The sequence below is a fragment of the Aplidium turbinatum genome, chromosome 6 (assembly GCF_918807975.1).
Source record: "Aplidium turbinatum chromosome 6, kaAplTurb1.1, whole genome shotgun sequence".
NCBI lineage: Eukaryota > Metazoa > Chordata > Ascidiacea > Aplousobranchia > Polyclinidae > Aplidium > Aplidium turbinatum.
This window is the reverse complement of record NC_137477.1, coordinates 16954798-16965669: the sequence shown is the minus strand read 5'-3', so window position 1 is coordinate 16965669 and position 10872 is coordinate 16954798. Positions and strand designations below refer to the sequence as shown.

General features: G+C 39.6%; 1 protein-coding gene across 1 annotated transcript; it reads left to right on the top strand.

Moving 5' to 3' along the window:
* The first annotated feature begins 2581 nt into the window (after positions 1-2581).
* LOC145771642 (uncharacterized) lies at positions 2582-9994 on the top strand. Its single transcript, XM_082583368.1, has 2 exons — positions 2582-2684; positions 9503-9994. The coding sequence occupies exons 1-2, from the start codon at positions 2604-2606 to the stop codon at positions 9887-9889; spliced, it is 468 nt and encodes a 155-aa protein (XP_082439494.1). The 5' UTR covers positions 2582-2603; the 3' UTR covers positions 9890-9994.
* Positions 9995-10872: the final 878 nt, after the last annotated feature.

Sequence of the window (10872 nt, the reverse complement as noted above, 5' to 3'; positions counted from 1 at the left end):
ATAAGATGGTCCGCTGTTTGGGACTTGGTACCACAGATGCATGCTACTGGGCCTGTGTTGTAGCCCCACGTTACCATTGCAGATTTAGTACGACCAACATCGGTTAGAAGTCGATTTAAGATTTTCCGCTTTGCCCAAGATGCGTTTACTCCTGGGGGAAGATACTCTGATGGTGGAACCTTCATTTCCGCGTATGACTTGTTGTTTCTATTGCATAAGCCTTGTTTTTTCAAGTTGAGATTAGTAGCTGAACTTGTTTTAAGAAGAGTTTCGTTGTTGTCGCTGATCTCCGAAGAGTTTAGCGACTGATGTTCTCCATGGCTTAGTTTAAAAATAGTCTGCTGGTCTGATGCCAGCAAAGCTTTACTTTGTTTTATTACGGTAGGCCACTACTCTTGTAATCCTTCTTTCCGTTAACTGCAATAGGACATCAAAAAGCAAACGAAAATTTCTGCTTTTCTTGAAAAAAAAAAATGAAAAAAAACAAACTTGAAAAATCAAAAAGTATTGCCACATTTACCTCAACTATTTGCATTCTCGCTTTTATTCTCAATACACTAAATGCATTAAATGCTTGAAATGCACTTGTGGTTAGACTCACTTGGCTGCATTTCAAGCGTATAGGCTATGCATTATTACAACACTACAGTAATACAGTAAAGCACTTTTACATAATCAACAAAAATTGGTTGACGGTTTGTGACCCATCTTAAGTAATTTGCTTATCTCGTGTTTGAGGTTAGCAAACTTCTCTGGGGATTAATCTACCGAGAGATAATTCAATATAACGACGCCTGTGCTTAAAGAAAAACAACTCATGGATTCCCTGTAGTGTGAATACAAAACGCAGAGTATAGGCTACATTAGGACATGCAGTTACGAAAGCAAAGAAAGTGATCAGATATTATGTAGAATCTTGATGACTCAAAAATGTTTTTGATTTTGAAAACACTTGTAAAGTTCATCATATAAGCCTATTAAGCACTTGTTTGAAGTGACCCTTCAGTCATAGGCTTTTTTGTAGTCTCGAGCTCCAGCATAATATGCACTTACTGGAATTCGTTTGAAGGTCGCAGGCCAGCAGACAGGAAAAATATCACGAAGCACCAAAGTTTTGTTGAAACAAATTTCCTGAGAAGAATATGAGATAGACTATGTAACGCACAAACAAAGAAAGGCTTGATTCTCTTGGATCATGCTCATCACGAAGTTTTGACAGTCTTTGTTCTGTTTTAGTAGTTTTTTGCGCATGATTTAGATTTAATATTGGTTCTATCAGATTTAGCTCACCTCGCTTTTGATTCTGATCATAAAAGTAAGCCAACATTTCTGTTGCAGTTACATGAGGTACCAATAAAATGGCTTTAAAAGACTGTAGATTAAAAAAACTGAAATATTTATTCATAATTCTTGTCGGTCTTTGGTTGGATTCATGGGGCCACATAAGTTATTATGCTCTTTCTAAGATCACAAATATTCGTCAATTGTAAGCCATTCATGTAGGCTATATTTTGTTCGGGAAGCTTTGTGAGACTGTTTTTAAACACGCAGCTTTTGACTTACGCACATTATTTTACAAACAGTCAAAATTTCTCGAAAATAATGATTGAAAGAATAAAAAAAATGATTCAAATGTTTTTGACAGAAAAAATATTTGTGTTTGATGCCCAAAGTTTTGTTAGTGCATTCGTAGCGCAAACGTTTGCTTACGAATAAAAAAAAGGCATCTATAGGCTACTGACAACAAATTACGACAACACATTTAAAACAATGATTAGGTTTAACCTAATATAAATAACCTACTCAAAAACAGGCACGCTTTTTAAAATTTCTCTAAAATTTATTGCATAAATTTGCAATTATTTTCAGTAGGGCTTAAGCTTAGTAATCAAACAAGTGATAGGCCTATAGTAGTCATACTCATATATTGCGAAAATGTCTCAAAGACAGCTTTCATAAGAAATAGATAAGGCTATACTGGTTAGTATTGTCGGTCAAAACTATTTCTAATCCAAACAATTTAGTTGGATTAGAATAGAAATAAGTCTTTCAACATAAATTAATTTGGTGCAGATCTTTATCAGACAGGGTACGACCTGATTATATTTGATGAAGGTCTGTACAAGTGGGTGTCTAGGCCAAGTACAGCATAATATTCTTGAAAACTGTTTGCTGGCGATATATTTTCTTTTGCCTGATAGGCAGGACAAGTCAATAGATAAATTAGCTTACTTGTTTTCTGTTTTCATCCTTGAATATGTCTGTACTTCGATCGTAGTTGTTTTGTTTAGCTTTGATCTCAGAAATGATGAATTTCCGCCAATATTGATATAATATTATGTAGACTAATCCAAAGGCTTAATAATTTTATTTTTATCGAAAGCCTAATATTGGAAAAAAGATGACAAGCAGCAAGAACACGATGTCATATTGTTGTGAGTCCTATCATAAACAATGCCATATGGCTTAAGAAAAGATAGTTTTAAAACCGATAGGCCAAATGACTTCATAAAAATTGTTATCTCATATCAGCAGGAAAACTTGATGTCATGTAAATAGCTTAAAGACAAGTTTCTGACCTATATACCAAACCAGCTCTTGCAATGACTAGCCAACCCCAACAAGGCGAAAGGACCTGGTTAAGGATGAATGACGTCGAAATACGTGACACAACCACAGCAAAGGTAACATTTTTGCTTTGAACTTTTCAACTTTACATAGCCAGTGGTTCTTAGTCATTACTAACTTCCTGCACACTCACGAGTTCCACTTCTTCACAAGCAAACCTCAAACAAAGGTTTTAGGGCAATGCTGATAAGATGGATAAAAAGCTAAAACACAAACCAGCTTCTGTTGTTTGCTTTGTATTGAAGTCTCAAAATTGCGTGAAGCTGAGCCAGTAGACTTTGGTTTACAAACTGCACATGCGATTAATCCGTATAACCTCTATACCTTGAGTTTTTTAATTCGGTGGGCCTCTAACCTTGTAAGAGTGGATTCACTACACACACAAGATCAGGGACCAGTGTGATAAAATTGTTTAGTTTTTTTCTCAATATGCTAGAGCGTACGGCTTTCTTTGGCAGGACACTTTGACTTAAATGTACAGTAGCCTATGCTAAAGGTGGACACCAAGATTGGCTTCCTCATTTTCTGGCCCACTTAATCTAAATTTTCAACCACCGGGCGTAAGCCTGGATGCAACAAAAATCAAACCAATTTTTTAAAGTTTGAATAGTGCAATCTAGCAGAACTGCAGAAAAAAACTAACTCTTGAGTTTCAATTAACAATTTTAGGCTACTGACTTTGATCTACAGCTAAGCTCTTCTCGGCCTCATTTTGCAAATGTACTGATGCCGTCTATATTCAACAGCTTTGCAAAGTCATTTGCACTTCTTGTCACTCACTGACTGTACTACTGTTCCTCAACAACTTTAAGTCTGGGTCGCATCAATTTCTCTTTCTACAGCCTGTATCTAACCAAATATCGGGCGTTTGCAAGTTTTGTTCATTCAAATTAGGGACGTGAACTGCAAAAACGAGCATTTGTAGCAGTTCTTCCATCGCCAATCTTGAGTACCAAAAGTTTTACCGAAACCACAAAAACCTCATGTTTTTATTTATTGTCGTCTACCAATAACTGCTAGGCCGCTAGAGTCATGTAGCGACATGGCTCATTTTTAATTTGGTATCAGATTTAAAATCTCATCACTTTATTACCCGACTCATCTTCACTGCGTTATGCCAGAAAGAACCTAATCAGTATAGTTTTTAAAGTGTATGCTCTATGCTCTGGCCCGACATGGAATCGATTTCAGGTCTACCAGCTGAAGGTATCAGGTTAATGCAAGAAAGCGTCATGAAAGAAAGAACACAATAGGTACCGTTGTGTTTGCTATGACCCGACCTGGAATCGATGTCAAATCTACCAGCATTAGAGCCAAAAGCAATCAACACTCGGCCACTGATCTGATTCAAATTACAATAATAATGTCATAGCTTTATTTATTGTCGCTCTACAACAGCTAAGGTCATTTAGCAATAGGAATCATTTTTAATTTTATATCAGGTTGACAATAAAATCACACTATTACCCTATTTACTCTTACTGCGCTATGCAAGCAAGAACACATTCTGTACCGTTTATAAAGTCTTCGATTTGACTGAAATCGATCTCAGGTGTAGGCTACCAGCACCAGTACCTACCGAAGGCGAAACCATTCGGCCACTGCTCTGGTCTAAATCGTAAATGCATTAAAACTACAGCATTAAGTTACATCAGGTTTTCGTTTAGCATAAATTAGTGTTGTAAAAAAGCAGCCTAAGCACCCGTTGGTAAACATGAATTTAAAAAATTCAAAACGGAAGAAAAAGTAAACGAATAGATTAGTAGCCTACTGTTTATTTAAATCAAATCAATATTGTATATATAGTTTTCTAAAGTTTAATGTTCGAGCCATAAGTGTAGGAGAAGGTTACTTTTGGGGATGCAATAGAAATGCTGCCCAAAAAAAAATTTACAGTAATATATGCTCCACCTCATAACATGTCACCATTTTTTGCACGTAGGCTATACAGTTGGTCAAGCAACAATCCAGAATAAAAAGAGATACAATGCATTGATTTCACATCTCAGTTATTATTAAAACCCAAAGGCATTACATTCAGCAAGATCAATGTGATCGAGCAGCTCGCTCATAAGAACCTAGCTATCGTCATCCTCCCCAGGATACCCACTACACTTCTGCAGACAAGCTATAGTAATTTCACACTACTCACTAGCTGGGTCTACCTAAAGCATGGCCTTGCCACGTTTGTCCATGAGAGCTTGAACTGGACGCTTGCAAACTCCTCCGCTAACCAGGAAATAGAATAAGTTTGTGTGAGCATTGAACATTACAACATCATCAATGTATAAGCTTCATAAGCCACCATCACGCCTGAACCCATTATATATACCCACATTCTCCTCACCCAGTATCTACGCTGGCGACTTCAACTGCCAGTACACCGACTGGGATTACAATTACATCAGCAGCGACGGATAATGCCTGACTGATTGGGCTGCAAATAACAACCTCGCTCTTCTTTACAACCCGAAAGATCCAGGCAGCTTCTGGTCCAGACTCTGGGGGAACGGGTGCGAACCCCGATCTGGCCTTTGAAAGCATGGACACAGACAGCTCTTTTCTTGACAGACGTGTGCTGGAAAAGTTCCCATGTTCTCAACACTGACCTTCGCTTATCACTGCCTCTAAGCTTGTCTCTCTCATCAGTAGGTTTTATGTTTTGAGACTGTATTGTAATTAGTTGCTTGGCTTCAGTTATTTACTTGTAGAAAAGAAACACAAGCATTTTAAAACGTTTGTCTGACAATCTGCTGCGTTTGGGACGCATAATGTCCTTTCCAAGTAAAAACATGCGTTCCACAGCAGCGCTGAATGGTATTGGTGTGTTGTATTTCAAAAACAAGTCTTGAAAACGTTTACTCGGAGAGGGGGGCCTATCACTGTTCCAAGCGTGCTGTGATGGCTTAGCATAAGCTGTATAAATCTTTTGACGAGGTCCACTGCACCAACATCGCTATTTTCAAGGGCATAGAGCACTTGAAATTAAGTATCTTCAACCTCCGCGAGTATCTTCAACCTGACTATCTTCAAGTATCTTCAACCTGACATTCATTGATTTTGCTCGTTCTCGAAACTGCTCACGATATGAGTGATCACCATTTGGCGAACTTATTCCGCTTGTATTCCAGGTATCCATTCCAACCAACGCGAAAGCGGGTAATTCGAATGAGCCGCGCTGGTCAGAATAGGCCTACATCGTCCAACTCTCAATGTGAAACGAGATTTTCCATGAAAACAAAAAGTGACGCATAGCGCTTGACGCTTAAAATTGGCAAAATAGTTGACCGCTCTATCACTTCCGTCAACTAAAAAATAAACTGACGGCACTAGCCTCAGCGTCATTAGAAAGTTGACGCCATCAAATTGACGGCGTCAACGTACAACACTGCGCATCACAACTAGTGAAAAACGGACTTATCCTAGATCAGGCGAACGTAAGTTCTCTAAAAATGTAAAGAGGGAAACGTCTGATCTCTGGAAAATTCCAATACCAGACGAGAAAGCATCTCCGGCAGCCAAAATTCACATCAGATGAGTTCACCGTTGCTTTCCACTCAACCAAGACCCATAAGGCCCCTGACCCCAATAACATCTGCCCCGAACTTATATTCCAGGCTGGCACCGCCATGAAGCCTTGGCTGCGCAAAATCCTGTCTTCCTGATTATGCCAACTTAAAATCCCCAACATTTGGAGACGAGCCAAAGTAGTCGATTTCCAAGTCTCATAAGTCACAAGAGGACTGGAAGAGTTATCGACTTAGCCTATATATCTTCTCTGCATCCCTTTTAAAATCTTTGAACGTCTTATCTACACCCGAGTCAAACCAATTGCAGATCCACTCTTGCCCCGGGAGCAAGCTGGTTTCCGTCATGGAAGATCTACAGTACTGTAGACCAAGTCATTCTGATGACTTATGACATATTCGAAGACAGCTTTGAGGTAAATAAGAAGGCTGGCGCTGTGTTTCTTAACCTTACAGCCACCTACAACACGGTATGGCACTAAGGCCTCACCTGCAAACTGTTCCGCCTTCCCCCGGACAGGCACATGGTCCGCATGATCGTGGAGATCGTTTCCAACAGAAGCTTTACCCTCACTACCGGAAGTGATAAACTAACTTGGTTAAGACCCCTTTATAAAATGGCGTTTGTCTGGGATCTGTCTGGGCTGCAATTTTTTCCCACGAACTTTTTGTTACTTCGCATAGAGTTTGTATTTATACCGTGTAAATGCAAGCATTTTTGGTTGGCGTGTTTAGTTCAGTGGTTTCGTCTTGTGCCTTATGTTCGTGAGGACACTGGTTCGACGCCCATCAAAGTCAATTTTTTTTTCTTTATATACATTAATTTTGCGGTGCACAAAAGCTTTTCAAGAAAAGTAAGGTACGGTAATACTTAATCAATTCGGAAAATCTTACTTTTAGACCAGTGACCAAAATCAATTTCTTTTCTCAAATTTTTTAAACTTGACTAGACTAAGCGTGTCTCCAGGCTACGTTTTTTTTTAAATTCAATGTTTAGATTTGGACCTGGAGGGAGAAAATCGGCTGCTGTGAGGGCGAAATTCGGTAAAAAACAGTTACGCGCACCGCGCGGTAACCAGTAATGGTTGCACTTACAGAAATATGCAAATGAGACAAAAAGTTTGTGGGAAAAAAAATTTCGCGTCCGGGCTCTCCTGTTTAACATCTACACCCACGACCTGTCAAACACGGTATCCGCGAAGTATACTTATGCCAATGACTTGGCTATTCTCCACTTGTCGAACGATTGGAAAGCATCGGAAGGGACTCTAAACCAGGACATGTCAACACTTTCGGCATATCTCCAGAGATGAAGATTGAAGCTCGGCAAAACCAAAAGAATGACCACAGCTTTCCACTTAAACAACCGGGAAATAAAGCGTGAGCTCAAGATCAACACCAATGCAAAAAGCTTGTCTTTCTTCCCAACTCTCAATATCTGGGGGTAGTCCAGGACAGGTAACTCACTTAATACCGTCAACATTTGGAGTTTACTACGCAAAAAGATCTCCACACGCACAGCTTTGCTAAGGCGTCTTATCGGCTCAGGCTGGGGGGCCTGAGTTGACACCCTGCGCAATGCGTTTTGCTACCACTACCATCGCTACCAGTTCACGCTATAGCAGAATACTGTTCACCTGTCTGGAGTCCCAGGGTTCACTGCCATCAATATTGAAACTGCCTGTGACCTACACCATCGGACAATCTCCCTGTCTTTGCAGGCATCTCACCAGCTGAGCTTCGTCGCGAAGAAGCCATGCTGTATCTTTCCTGCCGTGCTACGTACCCCAACTACTTGCTCCACTCAAGTCTCTACGAGTCTGTATGCAAGCAACCCCGGTGATTGAAATCGAGACACCCATTAGTACGTGCCGCACAACTCTTGAAGAAAACCGCTAAAAATCAATCCATCAGTGCGGCCACCTGGGCGGACCACCAATGGAGCTTGGAGTTGAAAAAGAACTCGTCAAGACTCCATTGTTTCATCTCCAACACCGGCCCCCATCCAACCGGAATGCTTTTGCCAAGGAAGGCCTAGGTGCAACTCAACTACCTGCGTATTGGCGTCGGACTATTCCTTTCCAACAAGCACATATGGGGAATGGCTTCATCCTCGATCTGTGAGTGTGGCAAGGAGGAACAAACCGCAGACCACTCCATCTGCAACTGCCATGTGCGCCAAATGGTGTGTGTGGTCTGCGTGAACTGTATGACGAATCTATTTAGTAGCTGCTTGACACCTTCACAAACATCTAGACCGAGTCGTCGCCACTGCCCAAGTGTGGTAAAAGGTAGAGCATCTCTACCACTGGAGTGGCAAAGAAGGTTCACACGAAGAAGAAGAAAAAGAAGAGTTTTATATTTACACAAAACCAGGTTGCAACAAATATGTGTTTCACACTATTCTGACTAACTGTGCTCAAACTTTCCTCGTAACAGTTTCGGCTAATCTTTTTTTTCCAAAGTTCATACTAGGCCTAACTTATATGAGTTTCGAGAGTTAGGCCTACCATACACAAAACTAGGTTGAAGCAAAATGTATCCCACGGTGTTCTGAACTTCTGACTAATTATACCCAAATTTTCTTCGCAGCAATAACTGGCTAGTTTTTTTGCCCAACTATTATACCGTACTATAAGAGTTTTGAGGGCTACACAAAACTAGGTTGCAACAAATATGTGTTCCACACTGTTCTGACTAACTGTGCCCAAATTTTCTTCACAATTCTGCTAATATTTTTTTTCTAAAGTTCGTACTATATGACTTTTGAGGGTTACCGCACACCAAACTAGGTTGTAGAAAAATCTCACACTGTTTTGACTAATTTTCCTTGCAACAAGAACTAGTTAATTTTTATGCCTAAAAGTCATAGGCCTACTATATATAAGAGTTTTGAAAGTTACACAAAATTAGACCGCAACAAAATACAATATGTGTTCCAAGCTGTTCTCATTGAGTCCAAATTTTTTTCGCAACAATTTTGGCTTATTTATATTGCTTAAAGTTCATAGGCCTACTTGAGTTGTGTCGTCATTCAAAGATATGGGAAATGCATATATTTTATTCACATTGTTGAATTTTTGCCAATTAGTGCATTTTTAAAATATAAAATGCAGTTTTGATTAGTTTTTTTAAAGCAAAGAAGCTGAAAAGAAATGTAATTTTAATTAATCGACAAAATATCCGAAAAACTTCTGTTCATTTTTTTGTTGTTGCAGTTTTGCCCGAATTATTGACAAATCAAAAGTTTTGGGGATGCGACCTACCCCCTCTCCTTCCTGCACGCCTAGCTCCTACATTTATGGTGCGAGCCAATAGCTTCAAAAATTAAAATGCACTTCTTTCAGGTATTGTCGGTAAAGCAGATACGCAACAGCGCGAAAGTAAAGCCCAAATCAGTGGACACATGGACCCAAACAGCCCGATGGGTTTTCTGGGCTTGTCCCACCAACAACTTTTATCGAATGATTGGAATGGAATTCAATGGAAGTCATTACTTTATGGTGGTAGAAAAGCGTCGTCTATCCCTCAGTATAGGGGAACCACCAAGAAGTGAGGCTGTGCATGATGATAAAAGGTTATTTCATTACCAGAAAATGATGGACACAGAAAAGCACACGCTTCAAAACATGAAAACCAAACTTTATGTAAATGTTGTTTCGTGCAAACTAGATTTGGATGAATCTCCATCTCGATTCAGCAATTGGCGCTTTGTACTTCCTAATAACGTTTAAACAGTAGACCTTCCCAATCCCCGGAATTTCCTTTTTTTTCTGTATTGTGACTTTTCTGCATGGGTTTTCAATGCTGATTTCAAAAATATGCATAAAATTTCTTTTCGATCAACGTCTTGGAAGTTATTTGCTGTTGCTTAGCAACAACTTTTCATAAAAATTACAAAAATCCCCTTTAAAACCCCTTTACTTTCAACCATTGTATTTATAGAAGGTTGTTTCGGTCTAGTAACATCGAGAAGGTTACGTAATGTTACATTGTTCTGTCAAGTTGCAATAAATGTCAACAAGCAGAAGCTTAAAGAAGTCAAAAGAATGGCACGTTCGCAAGAAGATTCTTACATAATAACGATTTCGCAATCGGACATTTACTGATAAACAACCTTATGACGTCATGACAAACGACGCTTAGAAATTATGAAAAACAACAGAACATTCCAGATTTGCATGCTTACAGACGATTCTGGAAATGCGTTACATAATACAGATTTCTCATTCAAAGGTTACTTCAGGTCAATACCCGATAATAACACATCGCTCAAAATTCCATAATGAAAACAGCACATTCTGTCAATACGCAAAGCAGCCCGACGCGAAGCCTTGCACATTGATTGTGACATACCCCCCCCCCCCCCCCTTAGAATATTGTTGTAAACAATATAACAACACAATCAATACAAAACACATTACAAAACAATTAATTACTCAATAAAACAGTTCTCATAAGTTCATCGTTGCATGATCTACCAACGACAGCGTTTCTCAAAACAATGATCATTACGTTTACACCGTTTCCACCGTCCTCAATGTCCTCAGTGCACCGCGAGCAAGATGACCCATCTTCTTACATCGGAAGCACTTTCTCTCCGGACAGTCCTTGGCCAGATGACCTTCTCTGTGACAGTTGTAGCAAGCCTTTTCATCAAAAGGGCAACTCCTGGCTATGTGTCCATTCTCTCCACATCGGTAGCAGTGGTTGTCAC